At 43.5% G+C, this 24,052-nt stretch overlaps 1 protein-coding gene across 1 annotated transcript in view; it reads left to right on the top strand.

The window, feature by feature from the left end:
• Positions 1 to 2,763: 2,763 nt before the first annotated feature.
• LOC121586888 (phosphatidylinositol 4-kinase beta) overlaps positions 2,764 to 24,052 on the top strand; it is a 37,353-nt gene continuing 16,064 nt past the window's right edge. The window contains exons 1-2 of the mRNA XM_041903922.2: positions 2,764 to 2,915; positions 8,432 to 9,711. Of these exons, the coding sequence (XP_041759856.1) occupies positions 8,446 to 9,711 (1,266 nt within the window). The 5' untranslated portion in view covers positions 2,764 to 2,915; positions 8,432 to 8,445. The remainder of the gene's footprint in view (positions 2,916 to 8,431; positions 9,712 to 24,052) is intronic.

Below are 24,052 nucleotides of genomic sequence, written 5' to 3'. Positions count from 1 at the left end.
GAGGCAGTGTGTGTATGTGAGACACAAGTCTGTCTCGGCCTACCCCCTAACAGCTCCTCACATTAATCACAGCTTGTTATGTTGACCAATCTATAACAGTACAGCACAAACCTATTATGTTTAATCATTAATGTATTCTTTCTAAGCTAGGCATCACATCTAGTTATAAGAAAATAGACCACCACAGTATTTTAACATTATTTTTTTACACACAAAAAAACAACATTTGACATATTTAAATCAGTCGACTTCCTCAAATGAAGGGGACGATGACACAATCTTTGCGAGAGGGAGGTATCTGATTTCATTCGTCCTCGACTCGTGGCTCAGACACTTTTATTCAGGGTAAGTGGAGTTAGCCTGCCCAGAGCAGGTTAGTTCTGAAGGATTCGTTGCCATAGAAATGTACCTGGCTAAAAGGTGAGCCACTATTGTGTTACCGGTTATACCGAGTTGAACTCAGAGTTGACCAAAGTTATCTTGCTAACTCCTCAAACCTGATTCGTAGTATAGGGCTCTGGCCACAGTAGCTAGAGGTTCAAAAATGTTCTTTTTTTCTTCCAAGTTACCACAATGCACTTTCTGGTCCCAATGATCACCCAGTTTACAGAAATTCAGCAGTTTTACTGGTACCAGTGATTTTACTGTACCAAAGTAGTAAAAAGGAAATGAATGCCCCACTTGTTCAAAGAAAGGTCTCGGCTCAGTTAGGCTAGTTGCAAGTCCCCAAAAATATTATTGAGCTACCCCGACCCGAGGTATAACAAAACACAACCATGTTTTTCTATATCTCTAAGGTCTCCCATATATGAAATGGATGGTTATGTAAAAATATTTTACTGCAAAAGTGTTTACATTTATATATATGACACACCTGCCCACGTAACTCAGTGTAAAATATAGCCTGGCTTGAAGGGGGAAGGAGGGGGCACATAAACTCATGTAACCCAATATTGCAAGCTCTGATTTTGCTAAAATGTGGAATAGGAGTAGCCAATTGTCTTCCCTACATACAGAAACAAACAACATTAGGATATCGTCATGCATCTTGGAAATATAGACCTGTAAACACACATATACAATAGTCGGAAATATAAACTATGAATATTCATGATGGATGTAAAAACGTATGTTTTTGGTAGCTGTTCAATAGACAACTTTCCAAGTAAAATTAGCTCTCATTCAGTACTGTATCGTCCTGCCTGACAATAATCCATACAGTTATGTTTTTTTTTTTTTTATGTTGTGGCTATTGTAATCTGCTCTAATGAAAACAAGTGGGCTCAGACATTGAAATTACAATTTTTGGGGGTCTATGGTTCCTTAAAGGATTTTGTATCCTTAGACCCTAGTTTTGCAATTAAGGGGTCTATTCAATCTGTATCGCTGAAGCGTTACAGTTTGCGCAAAATAAATGTAAAGGTAATTTCCAATTGAGCCGTGAATGCAGTCTCCACTAACGCGGGAACATTGCCTTTAAATTTCAATCACGTTGTAAAGCTGAATTTCCATGATACGGATTGAATAGAGCCCTAAATCAAGGGGCCATCACAGATTATCTTTATATTTGGCCTCAAATCCAGTATGGTGTCCAAAATCCAATATGGCTGCCATAATGACATTTGTTGGAAGTTAAATCACCTGCAAATGTGAATTGTGTAAATTAGGCATTTTTTCAGAATTGTGTACAACACTCATGCCTACAAAAACTTTTAGTGTATATCAATTTGATTCTGAATCCAATATGGCAAACATGATTACACTCAAACATCTTTGCCTGCATATAAGTAGCCCTTGTTCATTTTGGATTACGTGTGCATTGTTTTATTTATTTATTGCTAAGTATTAGTGCACTGTTAGAGCTAGAAACAAGCATTTCGCCATTCATCATGAATATTCATAGTTGATATTTCCGCCTATTGTATCTGTGTGTTTACAGGTCTATATTTCCAATATGCAGTAAGAAATCCAAATGTTGTTTGTTTGTATATGTAGGGCAGACAAATGACTACTTGTATTCCACATTTTAGCAATTTTAGTGCTTGCAATTTTGAGTTACATGAGCTTGAAAATTAGTTTTTATTGTACAAATTCAGGTAGGTCCCTCCCCTTTTCGTTTCCGTAATGAATATACCCAGGGTTCAGGGACTGGTGTATCTTCCCACATTGGCCACCGGGTGGCATACTATCCACAGACATAAAATGAGTTAATGCAAATCAATGCAGTGAGTGCACAAGGCAAACATAAAATCTTCCTGAAACACAGCGAGAAGTCACACAACACAGGAAGATTCCAAAGACTCATGGTCTACGAGAAAATGAGACATAGCAAGTTAATATTCCAATGTAATTTATTTCCAACATTGGTTATTCTGATCTTCCTCTTTTCAAATCACACAATGTAAAGTACAGACCATAAACCATTATTTGGGTATATGTTTGGTTGGCTTTGGTAATGAACAGATAGGACGCATCACACTGTAACTTATCTTGATGCCAAGGGATGTGTTCATTTATGCCGCGTTGAAAACAACTGGGAACTCGGAACTCTCCGACTTCAGTGCGTTCAAGACAACTGGGAACTACGGAAAAACGTCTCTGACTGGAAAAAATCGTTTTGAACGGTCATCCAACTCGGAATTCTGAAGATCACTGACGTCGTGATTTGACCTCGTTTTCCGAGTTCCCAGTTGTTTTCAACGCCGCATCAGATTCACTTGCCCACTGATAAGTGATAATGCTGGCGTCATCGGTTCTTTTATTTAAATATTTTGAGGCGGATCCGTTGGCTACAGGTTTCGGATTTGCGCAGCATCAGAATGAGATTCGAGCTGGGGAGCTAGAGTCTTTCCAAATGGAATTACAAATCCAATGGATAGATTGAGACCCTAAAATCGAAATTGTTTGTCAAGAGGGTAAGTTGTTTATTTATATAACAACGTTCAACTGATATTGGTTGTTCCGGCTAGGCGTTTTAAGGAACGCTTCCTCTTCCAGCGGGCGACGCAGTAGCTAACTAACAATACTAGCTAGCGAGCAAATTAGTCAGAAGCCAGGCTTTATTTGTTTTCTTTGAGTTTAGCAGTATGAATGTATTTGTCCTTTAACGATTGGAGGTTGAAACCAGTGATTTGAATAATCTGTGTAAAGCTTGTTGTAGCATTCAGGATCTTCAAGTGGTAGCTAACTGTAGTTAGCGAGCTGCTGGGCTAGGCGGCTAGCTAGCCTGGCTCGCTCAGCTAGTAAAGTAGATGCCAAACAATAACTCACATGACCCAGTTTATCTGGCCTTCTGTGAAAGCATTAGCTAAAAAATATAAAACACGATGGAGACGGGGCATTAAATACAGCTAGGACGCTAGTCATTCTCAGGTGGGCACTGATGTGGTTTTAGGTTGTTTGATAGCTAACTAACTGCTTTGACTGTAACGACGATGGAGTTGTGGCACGCCTTGATAGCCAAGATTTTCTAGTTTACTAGCTACTGTATTTAGCCATAGTAAATATATTATAGTTTATTGGATTCGCCTATTCCTGACTTTAGTTAAATAGCAATATCGTCTGTCTATGTACTTTAAAAACAACAATATGTGCGAAGTAGTTAGGCATACCGTTTGGGAAGTGCTCCTACCCCGCATCATGACTAACCACGGTAGGAGTCAAGTGGTGAGGAAAAGTGTGCATGATACTAGGTAGGGCTACCCTCGTTCGAGTCGTTGCGATGAAAACGAGTGGGTTTGCCGGGGGGTTTCGGAAGAGATTAATGCCAGTGGAGTCACATGACCGATGGTTACCTTTGCGGACTGTTTTGAAATGCACGTGCCTCTTGACACTTTGTACAGGATGAGACGTCACAACACTGTTTATCGTTAACGCTCGATAATTGACCCTCGTTGCGTGTTCAAAACAACTGGGAACTCGGAAATCTCCGACTTGATTGATGAGGGGGGGAAAAAAACAATTTAATCAATTTCAGAATAAGGATGTAAAGTAACAACATTTAGAAAAAGTCAAGGGGTCTGAATACTTCCGAATGCACTGTTAATGGACAAGCTGCCTTCTGGAGATGTGTGTTGGAGGGTCTTTGTTGAATATTGACGACACAACCACACATTCCCACTCTAAAAGAGCATGTAATATCATTATGTTTATTCTTACGTCTTCTAAAAGCTGGGGGATGTTCTTGGTGAAGTCATAATGTGTGCGAGATCGTGATTTGAACCAGTGCCAGATTACTCACTCCCCCGCTATAGCAGAGAAACTTTACCATCTGTGCTGTGATGGAAAGACCTGAAGTGTGCAACTGATCCTGCTGGTCACAGTTTCAGAGAGCGAACGATACGCCAATCGGTGTTATTCCGCCTGGGTAGCTGATTGTGCCACTACCTCGTTAAATAATAAATCGGGACAGGGGAGAGGTAGGGCTTTGTGTGCTTGATATTCCACCCCAATGACACACTCACTGACTACCCTTCCTGTTGTTTTCACTGTCCAGTGTCCACACTATAGAAACAAATTAAAGATCTGTTTCTCCTGTCACACCTGCTGGAAATGCCTTCACTTGTGGCAGTGACATTTTAGAGTATACATACAAGCTTGTGTATGTTATGGGGTCAGTGGAAGGGTCATTTTCCAGCAAGTTTTTAAATGCTGTTTGTTTAAGGGGTGATGAAATTCTGTGTACAGCTCTAGATTCCTGATAACCAAGGGTCGGAGTTCAGGAGTGAAGGACAGCAGATGGGCTCCTGCTGCTACATTGCTGGTTGGTCAGTCCAATTAGGTCAGATGTCGTTTGTGTGTGGAGTAATTTGAAAAATGTATGCACGCTCTGGATAAGAGTGTCTGCTAAATGACTCAAATGTAAAATGAGTAAGAGATTTTTCACCATTGATCTAATTGGTAACAGTGAAATACAAACGTTTAGGGAACATCCCGCATTTCACTCCATACTTTATCACCCAACCACAACAATGATAAAGGCCATTCAGGCTGGCCACAGTGATTATTTGTGCACAACACGTTAAGGGGCCACATTAAATAGGCTTGAAGGCCAGCCTGTACATTAAATAGGCTTGAAGGCCAGGCTGAACTGCCATGGTATGGCCTACATTGTCCTGCAAATATCTCAAGCCCAGTTGGCAGTTGTCATATTTGCCTTAAAAGAGAAATGGAGGTGCCAGTACGAATACTCATAATTATCAAGTGCACATTTGCCTCAAACCTTTGGTCTGGTAAATAACCTTCTCACTGCCTTAATTAACTATGACAAGCTCACACACAGACTTGATGCCATAAAGGGAGACGCTGTTGGCTCTGTTCGTGCCTGTGCTGTATGACTCGCTCTGTGGAGCAGCAGATGAATTTCCTGCAGAGTGCAGCAGCTGTGTGGAGAAAGAGAGGTGGCAGACGCCCACCCCTACAGCCTCCAAAAGCCCACATCTGGAAGCCATCGTCCCACCCCTGCCTGACAGGGCCTGGAGGAGCTGGCAAAGAGCCATTACTTCAGTCACCTGTGTTAGATTAATCGCGACGTGTTTCATCTGGGCTGTATTTTACAGTTGGCAGAGTGTGCAATTATTACAACCACGCAGAGCCTCATCACTTGTCAAAGTAATAATACTTTTTTTCAATTGCTGTAAACATTTACTTCCTGAAATTCCTCTTGAAATTCCACCTAAAGAATTTCTGATAGTGTCAACTGGCGTATCGCTAATGAAATCGGAACATCAAGCACATCCCACAAGAATGAGTCGTGTCCTAGGTTACAGCTTGTAAAGTTGGTTAAACATTTATCGGAATAAATATTAGGTAGGCCTATCCCATGTCTCTTAGCCATTTACATCATTGGAGGTCAGTGTGTAATCTTATCAGTACCATATAAGTGCTTTGGGCATTTGTCACTGTTAATTCATACTCTAGGCCTATATGCAAGGGAAAGTCAATCTCCATTGTGTGCTAATCTCAGATCAGCTTCTAAAACAACATTTGTGGGGTTAATTAATTAGGCTTGGCCTAGCTTATACGTTTGACTCTAAAGCTGTAGTAATAGGAACAGGCTTAGCCTAATAGCACCATTTTTTGGGGGGGCCTGAAATTAGTGTCAGTTGCAGCAGATCAGAATATTGTATCGTGGTCTGTGTTTAACATGTAGGCTAAACACACACTGAGAGGGAAGTAGATTACTTGTGTGTTTTGTTCTCTCAAAGTTGAGGCTGGAATGGCAATGTGTATTCTACAAACTGTTCAGCTGTGGGGTATCAGTGCCTGATTCTCAGACACAGCAGGGACGGGACCTTTGGACAGAAATCGCTGGAGAGAATAGCCTCCACAACATAATCAGATCTGGTGACGGTGAGAGGATCAGGCTGTCTTACAAAGTAAACTGTACCTGAGAGAGCAAGGCCACAAATGCTCAATCTTAATAGGTCCACAACCCAATTAAACTGATGAGAGCTACAGCATATGCTCATTTTAATAGGTGTAGGAACCTGAGCCATATGCTGTTTTATTGGTAGGCCTAGGTCTTCAGCGACCTTGCCTTTTTTTATATAGAGTGCAATACTCATGATATGTAGTCCGGGCTACATGCTTTCAAGGATTGTTCACCAGAAAGAGCTAAGCCACGCGACATGCATTCTAAAAGGGACTCAGGAGGTAGACGACTCCAAATACCTTCAGAAAATAGGCTCTATTCTAAAAAGTGAAACATGCGAAGAGTCTATACTTGATCAAACCTTTAATCCAACCGGAGGTTGACTCCAGACGCTTGGGTGATTGTGGAAGTCAGAGGTCAATTTTCAGTTGGTGATGTGAACGTATGTGGTACTGATAAAGGCAAACATGCAGGGCTGTATCTTCTGTTTCACTGTTGTTGCTCAAGCCTGTGGTATTCATAGGGGGGCCCTGTCGCTGACTGCGTGCTGAAACCTGTTGAATGACGCGCATGCGGGAGATTCTCATGAAACCAGTTTTAACCATGGCAGTAGCGAATTAAGTTAGAAAACCATGATGTATCTGCAACAATCCACTATAATTTTGAAGACTAAGATGCCTAGTTTATGGCACATTGTCTTATTTTAAACACATTTTACATTTTCATCTGAATTTTGTACATTTCACCCCAAATTCTCATTACCGAAATCCGTCTAAAAGGCCTAGTTTTAGCCTGATGGTTTCTATCTGGAAATATGTTTACTTTGGTCCCTCAAGTGGTTCTCATGCTTTAATAGCCATTTCCCCCCTGTTGAATCCCCTAAAAGACTTGCCTATTAGCTCGTTTTTAAAGGCGAAACCCTAGTTTTAGCAGAGAGATTTTATGAAAAGTGCCAATCTCGCTCTGTTTGCTGAAAGTGACTAGCATTTTATTGTCATGACACTTCTATGTATGAATGATGGACACACTGGATGTGAAATCTTGAGCTCTCAAATACATTTCCAGACCTTTTGAATGGAAATACTGTCATGGACACTATCACATAAGTGCAAGAAAGCATTCATCTCATCCCCTTCAAGCAATGAGGTGAATCTGCCTGGTTACGTAATGCTCTAATCCTTTCCGTCCGAGGGAATTGGAAAGGGCCTCAAGCACATCTGTGAGGCTTTTGTGTCATTGGCTCAGACTCGTTCTAGGAAACCTTGGGAGTGCAGCTGCGTAGAGTACTGTGTTTGTCACGGCTTTGGACTTGGTTATGGCATGAGTGCGATCACGGATGTCTGGAGGACTCTGACCTTGTGACCCAGTAGATCTTATGCTGATTGGAACTGCATGCTTTGTGAATTGATTTTGGTAAATGTAGTGGATAGATTAAAATTGTTAATACTTGTTCATGGAGAGAGGCACCCGTCTTATACTGAACAAAAATACACTGCTCAAAAAAATAAAGGGAACACTTAAACAACACAATGTAACTCCAAGTCAATCACACTTCTGTGAAATCAAACTGTCCACTTAGGAAGCAACACTGATTGACAATACATTTCACATGCTGTTGTGCAAATGGAATAGACAACAGGTATTTCCGTCTGTAATAAAGCCCCTTTGTGGTGAAAAACTCATTCTGATTGGCTGGGTCTGGCTCCCCAGGCCCACCTATGACTGCGCCCCTGCCCATAGATTAGTGCCTAATTTATTTATTTCAATTGACTGATATCCTTATATGAACTAACTCAGTAAAATTGTTGAAATTGTTGCATGTTGTTTTATATTTTTGTTCAGTTTATATTCCAGATAGTTGTTTGCTATTTGGTAAATGTTAATTGAGCCATTCAGTTAAATATTTTAATAAAACAACAACAAATTAATGTATGACTTCAAGAGCTAGCCTAAAGCATCACTTTTAAGAATCAATCTGATGTTATGAATACACGCTTATTTTTCCCTGTCTGTGCACTGGTCTCTCTTGATTCACTGACTCATCTCTCCTTCTCCCAGGTTCAACTGCCACCATGGCTGACATGGAAGTGGCTATCTCCCCTGCCCATATCGAGGCACTTCACCTCAGCCCCTCGCTGTCCTCCACCTCTACATTTTCCTGCCCTTCCTCACCTGGATCCTCTTCTTCCTCATCCTCCTGCTCGGACTGCTCCTCGGACTGCCCCAACCAGCACCAGTCCTCCTCCAGTCCCAGAAGCTCCAGCCCCAGCAGCAGCGGCAGCGATGGCATGCGTGGCTGCAGCCCTCCTTTGGACATCATATCTGAGGACGCTGTGGAGCTGGACCTGGTCATCGACCCTGAAGTGGCCCTGAAGGCTTGCCAGGAGGTCCTGCAGAAGGTCAAACTCCTGAAGGTTGAGGAAGAACCAGAGTTGTTGGAAAAGTGCAGCCCGCAAAGGCTGCTGCCCAATGGAACAGTATACCTGGAGCCTTTCGACACAGATTCGATTAAAGAGGAGGAAGAACAGCATGATCCTTCACAACAAATAACGCAGCCATGCCCTCCGTCACAACAGCCTTGTGACACAGGTTCGATTAAAGAGGAGGATGAAGAGGAGGAAGAGAAGTGTGATCCTCCCCGACAAATTACTCAGACATGCCCTCAGTCGCAACCGCAAAATGGCGACCAGTCCTCCGCGGCAGCCAAGCAGTCCTTGCTTTTGCGGTTGTTTGAGTCCAAGCTCTTCGATGTCTCCATGGCCATCTCCTACCTGTACAAGTCCAAAGAGCCCGGTGTCCAGGCCTACATTGGCAACCGCCTCTTCAGCTTCTCGGACGAAGATGTGGACTTCCACCTGCCCCAGCTGCTCAACATGTACGTCCACATGGACGAGGATATGGGCGACGCCATCCGACCCTACGTGGTGCACCGCTGCCGCCAGAGCATTGCCTTCTCCCTGCAGACGGCATGGCTGCTCGGCGCCTACTCCTCCGACATGCACATCTCTACCCAGCGCCACTCGCGCGGCACCAAGCTGCGCAAGCTAATCCTCTCAGATGAACTAAAGCCCCACGCAGCTTCTAAAGGTGTGGATCCTGCCGGTGCTGCGGCCGCCAGCCCTGGGCTGCGGGACGGTGCGCGGGTTCACCACCACCAGCGGCACACCGTGGAGCTGTCCCCGGCCCCCGACAGCCAAATCATCCCCGCCGATGCCTACCTCTCGCCTTCTAAGCGGACACACCAGCGGTCCAAGTCGGACGCCACGCATTGCACGAGTCTGGGGACTAGCCTCAAGAGAACAGCCAGCAACCCCAAGGTGGAAAGCACCTACGATGAGGTGAGTGCCTTTTTAACATCTTTTGTCATACAAAAAGAGGGGAGAGTGGTATCGGCCTGTTGCATACATGTTCTCCTTTTTTAATAGTCACTATAGATCAGTGTTTCCCAACCCTGGTCCTCGAGTACCCCTGCAGTACACAATTTAGTTGTAGCCCTGAACAAACACACCTCATTCAACTCATTGAGAGCTTGACTATTAGTTGACTAGTTGAATCAGGTGTGCTTGTCCAGGGTTACAATAAAAATGTGTACTGTTGGGGTACTCGAGGACCAGGGTCAAAATGCAACTTTCTTTGGGAGCACAGGATTACAAGTTTTGGATCTTCAGGAGCACTATTTAAGCTCTTTCTATGGTCTAGCCAGACTACCCTCAGTCTAACTAATAAAGAAGGGGGTGGGGTTAGGTAGCATCTGTCCCACATCTCCAGAGTTCCCTCCCTGTTGTTTTGGACGTGCAGTCTCCTCCCTCTCCTTTTTGGCTGGACTTCTCAGCCAGATTGCTCTGCAGCTGGTGTCGGAGGTCGGAGTGAGGTTGAGTCCCTCTCGAATGGAGAGCTTGGTGGAAAAATTGGTCACTTTCTGTTGCAGATATTGGATTGTTTAGCAGATGCTATTGTGAGCATGTTTGTGTGTTGGGGCAGGATGTGTTAGTGTTGACCAGGGATATGGGCCTTGTGGTAAACCACATGAAAGCCATGCCTCTTGGTTGGAAGAGACACTTTTAGACCGTGTGGTTTCCCTATGAGTGCCTTGTGAGTGCACAGGGGAAAGAATGTCAGGGAGAGTGTTTATCTGCTTCCCCTTGTCTGGCCTTTCTGTCTCGCTGACTGTCTGAACTGAAATCTGGCTTGCAGCCTTCGTCTCTGTCTCATCAGGGGATCAGTTATTTTATGAGAAATAAAATGGGGTACTTTTAGATGGAACAATGTCCTGCACCAGAGCAGAGAGATGGTCATACTCCCGCTCCTCTCATTTTATATATTTGACTGTCCTCCCACTTTCACCCCTTCTTCTTCTTTTATACACTTTATGGGCAAGTGGACTCTCCCAGACATCTTGCTGCGTTATGCATTTTTCTCCCTACTACCAATGTTCCCTCTTTCACCTCTAGTCGCTCTCTCTACTGCCTCTTTCAATCTGTTTCTGTCATCCTTTTTAATATCCCCAACCCTCCCTCTCTCAGCGAATATCCTCTCCCTGTCTTTCACTGTCCCTCACTCTGTTTTCCTCCCCTCCCTTCCCCACTTGTGCCTGCATCAAACCTCCCCGCTGGTGTTTTGGTGGTCAGTGATCCATGTTTAATGTGTCTCGGTGCTCTGTGAAGACTCCTGTTTGGCAGCTGGAGCACAATAACAATCCATAGAACGCAACCAACACCCCAAAGGAGTTCAAGGGCGCATCACTCTATTGACTCTGCTCTTTAGGATTTATTAGCAAAGATGGGCAGAAACTGCATCTCCAATAGAAATCCCTGTCGCGCTGAACTGCGCATGTGCAGGCCGTCAAATCAAAGGCACTCCTTCCATATGAAGTTTTTGATGAAAATAAAAACGTGTCACTTTCACAACGTTATAGTAATGACAGTTTCCACTACGTAAGACATTGGCTCGATTCTGTTTTGCATTTGAGAAAATTAACAACTAAGGACACATTTTTCACTTCTCCTATTGACTTGCCAAACCCCGGTCTGGTCTGTGGAGTCTGCTTCGCAAGCGTTCCCGGAAGTCTCGCAATGTTGCGTCTCTGGGTTTAGAAACTCTGTGGTATTAGTACATCGTGATCGCTAGTTGGATGGCAAGCAGTCCATTTTGCTTTGATAATAAATACTGTACTGATGGTCCTTATCGATAAGGCTTCACTCGCCGTCTTGTTAGTCCTGAGCTGAGTGTTCGAATACTCATACTAACCATACTATTTGGGACAAATTGAGTATGTAGTATGCTTATTGGTCATAGTATGGATATAGTTAGTATGCGAAAAGATCCCGGATGTCGTACTACAATTGCCAAAATTCGAGGTATACAAGCAGTGGACACTATTTCTGTGCTTTTAGGACCCATAATGCAATTCTCCAGAAAATGGGCATGGCTTCACAACATTTTCAGATTCGAAGAACATGGCGGAAAATATGCAGTCGAAGTCCGACGTGAGCGGATACAAATTCATTGTTTCAACTAATTATGACAAATGTTAAGAAAATGCTGAGCAATGTTATGAAGTAATGACTTTTCAAATAAGGTGCGTTACACTTTGTTGGCTGACAATTTGTTAGCTATGCTAGCCTTACGAACCGCATAGCATATCATTACAGCAGCTGAAAGGATACCGTTTGTTTACAGTATACTAAAACTAATAGTATGTAGTGTGTGTATGTATGTAGTATACAGTATGTTAGTGTGTGTATTCAAACACGGCTCTGGTTATAGGCCTAACTGACTAATTTCGTTTTAATCTTTTTACTTGGCCTCTGGCTGGATTGAAACAGTGAGTAAAAACCGAGGCACAAAGCACAGTGAGGAGGAAGAAGAATGCTGTGAAATACACTGAGTGTACAAAATATTATGAACCTGCTCTTTCCATGACAAACTGACCAGGGGAATCCAGGTGAAAGCTATGATCCCTTATTGATGTCACTCGTTAAATTCACTTCAATCAGTGTAGATGAAGGGGAGGAGACAGGTTAAAGAATGTTTAAGCCCTGAGACAATTGAGACACAAATTATGTGATTTAAGTGCCTTTGAACGGGGTATGGTAGTAGGTGCCAGGCGCACCGGTTTGTTTCAAAAACTGCAACGCTGCTGGGTTTTTCCACACTCAACAGTTTCCCGTGTGTATCAAGAATGGTCCACCACCCAAACGAAATCCAGCTAATTTGACACAACTGTGGGAAGCATTGGCGTCAACATGGGCCAGCATCCCTTTCGACACCTTGTAGAGTCCATGCCCCGACGAATTGAGGCTGTTCTGAAGACAAAAGGGGGTGTGCAACTCAATATTAGGAAGGTGTTCTTAATGTTTTGTACACTGTGTATGTCCACCATTTTGAGCCGTGCTGTAATGTGAGTGGGACGCCCCCGCAGTGCAGGTTGGGTGGGTGTTGCATAACAGTGCTTTTGTTTACAGTCTGGGCTCAGCTGTCAGTGCCCAGCATGCTCCCTCTGCCTCACTACTTCCCTCTTCCTGTCCCCCTCGCATCGTCTTGGCAACAGGGCCGCGGGCTACATACATACATACAGTGCATTCAGAAAGTATTCAGACGCCTTGACTTTTTCCACATTTTGTTACATTACAGCCTTATTCTAAAATGGATTAAGTAAATGTTTTTCATCATCAATCTACACACAATACCCCATAATGACAAAGCGAAAACAGGTTTTTAGAAATGTTAGCAAATTTATTTAAAATAAACAAATACCTTATTTACATAAGTATTGTATCCTGTTTCCATTGATCATCCTTGAGATGTTTATACAACTTGATTGGACATGATTTGGAAAGGCACACACATATCTATATAAGGTCCCACAGTTGACAGTGCATGTCAGCGCAAAAACCAAGCCATGAGGTCGAAGGAATTGTCCGTAGAGCTCTGAGACAGGATTGTGTTGAGGCACAGATCTGGGGAAGGGTACCAAAACATTTCTGCAGCATTGAAGGTCCCCAAGAACACAGTGGCCTCCATCATTCTTAAATGGAAGAAGTTTGGAACCACCAAGACTCTTCCTAGAGCTGGCCGCCCAGTCAAACTGAGAAATCGGGGGAGAAGGGCCTTGGTCAGGGAGGTAATCACGAACCCGATGGTCACTGACAGAGTTCCTCTGTGGAGATGAGAGAACCTTCCAGAAGGACAACCATCTCTGTAGTGCTCCACCAATCAGGCCTTTATGGTAGAGTGACCAGACGGAAGCCACTCCTCAGTAAAAGGCACGTGACGGCTCATTTGGAGTTTGCCAAAAGCACCTTAAGGACTCTCCGACCATGAGAAACAAGATTCTCTGGTCTGATGAAACCAAGATTGAACTCTTTGGCCTGAATGCCTAGCATCACGTCTGGAGGAAACCTGGCACCATCCCTACGGTGAGCCATGGTGGTGGCAGTATCATGCTGTGAGGATGTTTTTCAGCGGCAAGGACTGGGAGACTAGTCAGGAACGAGGGAAAGATGAACGGAGCAAAGTACAGAGATCCTTGATGAAAACCTGCTCCAGAGCATTCAGGACCTCCGACTGGGGCGACATTTCACCTTCCAACAGGAGAACGACCCTAACCACACAGCCAAGACAACGCAGGAGTGGCTTCTGGACAAGTCTCTGAATGTCCTTGAGTGACCCAGCCGCCAGAGCCTGGACTTGAACCTGATCGAACATCTCTGGAGAGACCTGAAAATAGCTGTGCAGCGACGCTCCTCATCCAACCTGACAGAGCTTGAGAGGATCTGCAGAGAAGAATGGGAGAAACTCCCCAAATACAGGTGTGACAAGCTTGTAGTGTCATACCTGAGAAGACTCGAGGCTGTCATCACTGCCAAAGGTGCTTCAACAAAGTACTGAGTAAAGGGTCTGAATACTTATGTAAATGTAATATTTCCGTTTTTTTATTTTTTTTTATAAATGTGCTAACATTTCTAAAAACCTGTTTGTTTTGTCATGGGGTATTGTGTGTAGATTGGGGGGGACTATTTAATCCATTTTAGATGGCTGTAACGTAACAAAATGGGGATAAGGTCAAGGGGTCTGAATACTTTCCGAATGCACTGTGTGTGCTCAAACTATTTGCACAGCCTCGCAGTCACTGCTTTTCTTTGGCAGCTTTAAGTATTACATAATGTCCAGCTATTACAGTATCATCTCTTCAAACACTCTTCCTATCACCATCCGATACAACAATACAGTACTGTCTCTTTAAAAGTCCAAGGTGTATTATTATTATTATGCCCCACTGCACCAACTCCAGGCCAGGTTCAAATATATAATTAATTAATTAATTGGGCCCTAATCCATGAATTTCACATGACTGGGAATACAGATATGCGTTTGTTGGTCACAGATACCTTAACAAAAAAAGGTGGGGGCGCGATACATCTCCTTCGCATAGAGTTGATCAGGCTGTTGATTTTGGAAGGTTGTCCCACTCTTCAATGGCTGTGCGAAGTTGCTGGATATTGACGGGAACTGGAACACGCTGTCGATCCAGAGCATCCCAAACATGCTCAATGGGTGACATGTCTGGTGAGTATGCAGACCATGGAAGAACTGAGACATTTTCAGCTTCCAGGAATTGTGTACATATCCTTGTGACATGAGGCCGTGCATTATCATGCTGAAACATGAGGTGATGGTGGCAGATGAATGGCACGACAATGGGCCCCAGGACCTTGTCACGGTATCTCAGTGCATTCAAATTGCCATAGATAAATTGCAATTGTGTTGTCTGTAGCTTATGCCTGCCCATACCATAACCCCACCGCCACCATGGGGCGCTCTGTTCAACGTTGACATCTGTAGCTCAGATGGTAGAGCACGGCGCTTGTAACGCCAAGGTAGTGGGTTCGATCCCCAGGACCACCCATACACAAAAATGTATGCACGCACGACTGTAAGTCGCTTTGGATAAAAGCGTCTGCTAAATGGCATATTATTATTATTATTATTATTACATCAGCAAACCGCTCGCCCACACATTGCCATACAAACTGTCTGCTATCTGCCTGGTACAGTTGAAACCGGGATTCATCCGTGATGAGCACACTTTTCCAGCGTGCCAGTGGCCGTCGAAGGTGAGCATTTGCTCACTGAAGTCTGTTACGACGCCGAACTGCAGTCAGGTCAAGACCCTGGTGAGGACGACGAGCACGCAGATGAGCTTCCCTGAGACGGTTTCTGACAGTTTGAGCAGAAATTATTTGGTTGTGCAAACCCAGTTTCATCAGTTGTCAGGGTGGCTGGTCTCAGACGATCACGCAGGTAAAGAAGCTGCATGTGGAGGTCCTGGGCTGGTGTGGTTACATGTGGTCTGTGGTTGTGAGGCCGGTTGGACGTACTGCCAAATTCTCTAAAATGAAATTGTTGGCGGGTTATTTTAGAGAAATGAACATTTGATTCTCTGGCAACAGCTCTGATGGACATTCCTGCAGTCAGAATGCCAATTGCATGCTCCCTCAAATTGAGACATCTGTAGCATTGTGTTGTGTGACACAACTGCACAGTTTAGAGTGGCCTTTTTATTGTCCCCAGCACAAGGTGCACCTGTGTAATGATCATGCTGTTTTTAATCAGCTTCTTGATATGCCACACCTGTCAAGTGGATGGATTATCTAGGCAAAGGAGAAATGCTCACTAACAGGGATGTCAACAAATTTGTGCACATAATTTGAGAAGCTTATTGTGTGTTCGATTGGTGGAATTATTTACTTTAAAATAGACGTTTTGTGGCAAACAGATGCTTCAACATCGATTTGACTGCTGTAAAGTCACAGTTGTAAATCTTTAGACGGACTTCCTTTTATAAGATAAGCTAGTACAGAGAAGCTATTTGTCACCAGATTAGCTCCGACCTTACAAAATGGTATTCTAACACGTGGCCCTGTGTTCAACAATCACCTGGACTACAGGTGCAAAGGACGTCTGCTCTACTGCTGACGTCCATGCACACAGATGATGCATTTCTGCCACACCTTGTGTTATGCAGGTAACCAAGCCCCAGGCTCTGTCTCCCTGTCAACTCTATCCCGAAGGCAGTCATCAGCAACGTGTACTTTGGTTACAGGTCTATTGGGTGAACAGTTACTGTCTGTACAGGTACATTCCGGAAGGTATCCTACAGCTAATTGCTCATTTAGGCTAAACTCCTGAAATGCATCGCAGAGAAAGACAAGTATCTTTATCTATTTTTGTGTAATTTAAGCACTGAAAACAATCCGCATGACATTTTCAGTTCTTTAAAATGTGGCTCCAGTTGGGGTCAAAATATATTGGCATCCTTGTACTTTACAATGGAGTGCAATGGTGCAGAATGTTCTGTTTTCTCTTTTCAAAAAGTGTTGAATTATAATTTGTACCATGTAGGCACCTGCAACTTACCACAGGTGAGAAATTACACAGTAAACGAGAATTTCCTGCCTCCAAACAAATGAATTTGAATTCTGCATAATTTTCCAGGCCTTTTGAAGTGAAAAATCGCAATTGTATTTTCTAAAATTACTTTGCAGGGGTGCCAATATATTTGACCCCAACTGTAGAACAACAACGACTAGGGCTGTGAAGATCATGGACTTTTAGATGGCGGTTATTGGTCGGTCAAATCACTTGGTCAGCCAACAATAAAGTATTTCATTTGATAATTGTTTCCCTCTACACATTTTCTCCTCTCGTCAGACTGCATGTGCTGGTGCTGCAGGGAGGGGGGCGTTGCTAGAACACCTTGCTTGTTTCAGCAAGCGGCAACAAAGTTTCATGATGTAGAGTCTTGTAGCAGGCCGTCCCGTCTTCAGTCAGCCGTTCGTTCCAAATCAAATCAAGCTTTATTTATACAGCACATTTCAGCCATGGAATGCAACGCAATGTGCTTTACAGGAAAAAATTAAAGCTGAAATATATTTACTATACAACAAACATAAGATTACAAACTGAACAACTAAAAAGCAGCCTAAGGAAAAGCAAAGCTACACATTTGTGTTAAGATCTCTTTTAAATATGTCCACAGTTTCAGCCCCCTTCAGGTTCTCTGGCATAAAGGCTGCCTCTCCATGCCTCTTGGTCCTAGGCTTTGGGATAGTTAAAAGGCCAATGCCAGAGGACCTGAGGGACCTACTGGGTACATACCTTAAAAGCATGTCTCCCATGTGTTGGGGTGCACAATCGTGGATTGATTTTAAAAACCAATAGAATAATCTTTTAAATGAATTCTAAAACTCACAGGCAGCCAGTGCAGAGACCTTAACTGGTGTAATGTGTGCTCTCCATCTGGTCTTGGTCAGTACCCGTGCTGCAGCATTCTGTATGTTTTGCAGTTGTCCAATGGCTTTCATTGGTAGACCAGACAGCAGAGCATAACAGTAGTCAAGCCTGCTTGTAATAAAAGCATGGATGAGTCTCTGAATCAGCCTAAGAGAAACGGCCACACCATGGCAATGTTCCTCAGGTGGTAAAATGCTATTTTGGTCACATTCGTAATGTGTGACTCAAAATTGAGTTCAGAATCTAAAATAACACCTAGGTTTTTTACGTGGTGTTTTATCTTTATTGCCCGTGAATTAAAATGTGCGGCTAGATTCTCTCTGTGCTTTGGCTCCAACAATAAGTACCTCGGTCTTGTCTTGATTTAGCTGGAGGAATTTGTAAGCCATCCAAGTATTTACAGTGAGCTCCAAAATTACTGGCACCCCTGACTGGCAATGCACAAACAATACTTTAAAAAAATATAAACAATATAATTGTAGAGCAACTCAAAATACCAACATGTGAGAAATACTGTACTATATTAATGTTCCATTGAAACCCACCAAAATCATTTATTGATTTAATAAAAAGTCAATGTCCTCCAAATCAAGGTTTCACAATTAATGGCACCCTTAAAGATTACTTTAAATAACATCTACCTAAATTAAACAAGGAATTAAATTCCACTTATTTAAGTTTCTGTCTTATGGAACTATATTGAGCCATTACATCACGTCCTGTTTCACTAGGGTATAAAAATGAGGTAACATGCATGCAATATCCCTTTGTCATCCAACACCATGAAGAAAACAAAAGAACTCGCAGTTCAGAAGAGACAGATGGTTGTAGACCTTCATAAATATGGTAATGGCTACAAGAAGATCCACAAACGATTGAATATACCACTGAGCAATGTCAGGGCAATTATACATTTTTTTTTACAAGATATGGAGCAGTTGAAAACCTCACGGGTAGAGGACGCAAATGCATTTTGCCTCCCAGGATAGGGAGGAGGATGGTGAGAGAAGCAACAAAATCCCCAAGAATCATTGTGAAAGAATTGCAGGCCTTGGCGGCGTCTTGGGGTCACCAGGTTTCAAAAAGCACCATCAGACGCCACCTCCACAACCACAGGCTCTTTGGAATGTTTGCCAGAAGAAAGCCCTTTCTGACCCCAAGACACAGACGTAAGCGCTTGGAATTTGCCAAACGTCATTTAAAATTATGACTGGAAGAAGGTGCTCTGGTCAGATGAGACCAAAATTGAAAGTTTTGGTCAGATACAGCATCGCCATGTTTGGCGTTGAAACAGAGATGCATACAAGGAGAGGCACCTCATACCCACGGTGAAATATGGTGGTGGGGCAGTGATGTTTTGGGGCTGTTTTAATTCCAGAGGTCCAGGGGCACTGGCTAAGATTGATGGCATAATGAATTCCATCAAGTATCAGGAAATTTTGGCTGACAATCTGGTTGCCTCTGCCAGAAGGCTGGGAGTTGGCCATAGGTGGACTTTCCAACAAGACAATGACCCAAAACATACCTCAAGATCCACACAGAAATGGTTCTGTGACAACAAAATCAATGTTCTGCCATGGCCATCTCAGTCGCCGGACCTCAATCCAATCAAACATCTATGGGCTGAGTTGAAGAGGGCAGTTGATAAGCGCAAACCCAAGAATGTGAAGGATCTTGAAAGGATCTGCATAGAGGAATGGTCCAAAATCCCTCCAAATGTGTTCCTCAACCTTGTCAAACATTACAGGAAAAGACTCCATCCTGTTATCCTTGACAGGTGGTTGCACTAAGTACTAAATGAGGAGTGCCAATAATTATGAAACCTTTTGATTTTGGTGACATTTTATTATGTAGTAAGTAATTGTATGATTTTGGTTGGTTCCATTGAAACATTAATAAAGTACAGTATTTCTCACATGTTTGTGCATTGCCAGTCAGGGGTGCCAGTAATTTTGGAGCCCACTGTAAATCACTAATAGTCTAATTTATCTGTGGCGTTAAAATCCTCTGGTGACACAAATGTAAAGTTGTGTATCATCTGCGTAGCAGTGAAAGTCAATGCTGTGCTTTCTGATAACGCTGCCAAGGGGGTTATATATATATATATATATATATATATATATATATATACACACACACACACACACACACACACACACACACACACACACACACACACACACACACACACACACACACACACAGTGGGGAGAACAAGTATTTGATACATTGCCGATTTTGCAGGTTTTGCAAAATTTTGCAGGCCTGTCATTTTTATCATAGGTACACTTCAACTGTGAGAGACGGAATCTAAAACAAAAATCCAGAAAATCAAGTATGATTTTTAAGTAATTAATTTGCATTTTATTGCATGACATACGTATTTGATACATCAGAAAAGCAGAACTTAATATTTGGTACAGAAACCTTTGTTTGCAATTACAGAGATCATACGTTTCCTGTAGGTCTTGACCAGGTTTGCACACACTGCAGCAGGGATTTTGGCCCACTCCTCCATACAGACCTTCCCCAGATCCTTTAGGTTTCGGGGCTGTCGCTGGGCAATACGGACTTTCAGCTCCCTCCAAAGATTTTCTATTGGGTTCAGGTCTGGAGACTGGCTAGGCCACTCCAGGACCTTGAGATGCTTCTTACGGAGCCACTCCTTAGTTGCCCTGGCTTTGTGTTTCGGGTCGTTGTCATGCTGGAAGACCCAGCCACGACCCATCTTCAATGCTCTTACTGAGGGAAGGAGGTTGTTGGCCAAGATCTCGCGATACATGGCCCCATCCATCCTCCCCTCAATGCGGTGCAGTCGTCCTGTCCCCTATGCAGAAAAGCATCCCCAAAGAATGATGTTTCCACCTCCATGCTTCACGGTTGGGATGGTGTTCTTGGGGTTGTACTCATCCTTCTTCTTCCTCCAAACACGGCGAGTGGCGTTTAGACCAAAAAGCTCTATTTTTGTCTCATCAGACCACATGACCTTCTCCCATTCCTCCTCTGGATCATCCAGATGGTCATTGGCAAACTTCAGACGGGCCTGGACATGCGCTGGCTTGAGCAGGGGGACCTTGCGTGCGCTGCAGGATTTTAATCCATGATGGCGTAATGTGTTACTAATGGTTTTCTTTGAGACTGTGGTCCCAGCTCTCTTCAGGTCATTGACCAGGTCCTGCCGTGTAGTTCTGGGCTGATGCCTCACCTTCCTCATGATCATTGATGCCCCACGAGGTGAGATCTTGCATGGAGCCCCATACCGAGGGTGATTGACCGTCATCTTGAACTTCTTCCATTTTCTAATAATTGCGTCAACAGTTGTTGCCTTCTCACCAAGCTGCTTGCCTATTTTCCTGTAGCCCATCCCAGCCTTGTGCAGGTCTACACTTTTATCCCTGGTGTCCTTACACAGCTCTCTGGTCTTGGCCATTGTGGAGAGGTTGGAGTCTGTTTGATTGAGTGTGTGGACCGGTGTCTTTTATACAGGTAATGAGTTCAAACAGGTGCAGTTAATACAGGTAATGAGTGGAGAACAGGAGGGCTTCTTAAAGAAAAACTAACAGGTCTGTGAGAGCTGGAATTCTTACTGGTTGGTAGGTGATCAAATACTTATGTCATGCAATAAAATGCAAATTAATTACTTAAAAATCATACAATGTGATTTTCTGGATTTTTGTTTTAGATTCCGTTTCTCACAGTTGAAGTGTACCTATGATAAAAATGACAGACCTCTACATGCTTTGTAAGTAGGAAAATCGGCAGTGTATCAAATACTTGTTCTCCCCACTGTGTGTGTATATATGTGTGTGTGTGTGTGTGTGTGTATATATATATATATATAACAAACTGAACAGTACCGGACCCAAAATCGAACCTTGTGAAACGCCACATGTGATATGTATTTTCTCTGAGTTATGTTCACCAAGGGTGAAAAAGTCTCAAACTGTTAAATAGATCCTAAACCAATTTAGAACTGGACCGGACAGGCCAACCCACCTGTCCAGAAGGACATCATGGTCAACAGTGTCGAATGCAGCACTTAAATCTAAGAGCATCTAATCTCTGAAATATGCAGCAAACTCATCTCATTTAGATGTGGAGGAAAGTTCACATAGGTTTGCGGGGGTAGAATTTATCAGGCCATCAATGGTCGTGAAAAGCACTCTCGGATTATTCTGATTTTAATAGTGATCAAGGTAGATAAATGAGCCCGTCTGGCATGTCTAATTGCCTTGTTATATATGCCAAGTTGCTCTCTCAGAATATCATAATGGACCTGCAACTTTGACTTTCTGCTCTGCCTTTCTGCAATTTCTCTTTTTAATTGATTCGTTTCCTCACTCATCCAAGGGGCTCTCTGTTTTGATGTGGCCTTTTTCAACTTTACTGGAGCTATGGCATCAATGGTTGCCTTTAATTTGCTATTAAAGTTATAAACTAAATAATCACGAGGAAGGCAGAGTAGGTGGTGGAGTATTGTTCATACACTCAATAAAATCTGTAGCAACTCAAAGGTAAGATAGGTATTACCCTGTGCTAAGAAACGCTAACGCATTACTATGGGCAACAAGGTAGTAAAGCAACATCAACAATAGAGGATATGTCAATAGAAAGCCTCTTGGTAATAATCAGGTCCAGAGTATGGCCGCGGTTATGGGTGGGCCCAGTAACATGTTGGATAAAGTCCATAGAGCTCAAAAGATGAATAAATTCAATGGCCTTGGAGTCAGTCTCTTTGTCAACATTAATATTAAAATCGTCCAACGCAATGATTTTATCATAGTTCTCAAGGACAATAGTTCAGATAAATCAGTAAAGATAGTGGGGCAGTGCTTTGGTGGCCTATACAGGGTTATGGGCAGCACTGGTGGCTGACATTTAAACAGTATAGCATGATGCTCAAAAGACCCAAAGTTGCCAAAAGGATATGTCCTTACAACTGAGCATTAGTAAAAATAGAGGCTGTCCCCCCACCCTTTTTCGCTTTTCTGATATAGTATGAAAAGGCGTAGTGTGGGGGGAGGCTTCAATAAGAGCGGCACTACAGTCTGATGACAGCCATGTTTCAGTGAGAAACATGCAATCAACTTTGAGCTCAGTAATGAGGTCATTCACGAGAGGTTTTACTTGTGATTGCTCTAACATTTAAAACTGCCATATTCAATGAGTGTGGGCCACTCTGCCCCTGGAGCATCTGCCTCGAGGTAACCAATGGAATAACAACCAAATGATTAACATTACAACCACGTAACGTTACAACCACTAGAAGGCGAAGTTAAAGGAACATACTGTAAATTCGGTTACTAACAATAACCATAGTGCCATTTCTACAGGAGTTGATTTCCAAGTCCTCTGTTGCTTATTCTGACAGGGAGAACTGGAGCACTACCAGACCCTGTCCATCAGTCTCTAAAACAGTTTGCAATGTTGCTGGAAATAATAATGGAACCCCTGCGGATAGGGTGAATCCCGTCTCTTTTAAAAAGTGCTGTTTGCTCCTACAGCAAAGTTGTTACAAAAAGAGACATTCCTGTCGTTGCAAAGTTTCTTCAGGTACTCGTTCAGGGCGAAGAGTCGGCTGAAACATTCTGAACCCTTTTGGTAGCACGGGATGGGGCCAGAGATAATTATTATCTTCCCTGTGCTAGCGAGGGTGTTTAAAACATTTTTGTAGTTCTCCCTCAGTTCCTCAGATCGCCTAAAACAAAGGTTGTTAAAACCTACATGAGTGACGATGGTGTCAATATTGGAGTAGTTGGCCAGAACCGTGGACAGAAGGGAGGTGATGTCATGGACACAGGCTCCTAGGTGACAGAGGACCTTGGTCGGTCCACAGATCGTAGGCAGGCCAAAATCTCTCACCATCGAGCTGCCCACAATGATGGTGGTTGTGATGGAATCCGATGGGGAAGCGACCTTCTGAACTGCGGTGGCCGTGGGGAGGGTGCCACTGGGCGACTGCCGGCTGTTGGTATACACCCAGGATCCCTGTTGACTTCCGGGGCTGGTAGGTCCGTCTCAAGCGGGGCAAAGCTGTTTGATAGCTGGAACGGATCTTCTCGGATAGACTGCCTCCCCTATCTCCTACGCCTTGCGAGTGTCCAGTCACGCATGGGCCGCGGAGTTGACCTTAACATCTGTCCGTTGGATTGGGACAGATCAACGCCGCCCGACTCATCGACAGCTTTGCTATAGGAGGCATTTAAAACGGAGACTTGATTTGCTTGGGTTACAGCAAGGTCGGAAGAAAGCCGGTTCTCCTTTTCTCGCAGCCGAGCTAACAGCCGGACGATCTCTTCCCTAAGCTGCTTGATGATGGTGCATTTAGGGCAGACAAATCCCTGTACATTTTCCAGTCCAACCTTATCTTCATTGTGTGATTGC

The sequence above is a fragment of the Coregonus clupeaformis genome, chromosome 17 (assembly GCF_020615455.1).
Source record: "Coregonus clupeaformis isolate EN_2021a chromosome 17, ASM2061545v1, whole genome shotgun sequence".
NCBI classification, from domain to species: Eukaryota; Metazoa; Chordata; class Actinopteri; order Salmoniformes; family Salmonidae; genus Coregonus; species Coregonus clupeaformis.
Note: the sequence above shows the minus strand (reverse complement) of the source record. Positions and strands in the feature narration are given on the sequence as shown.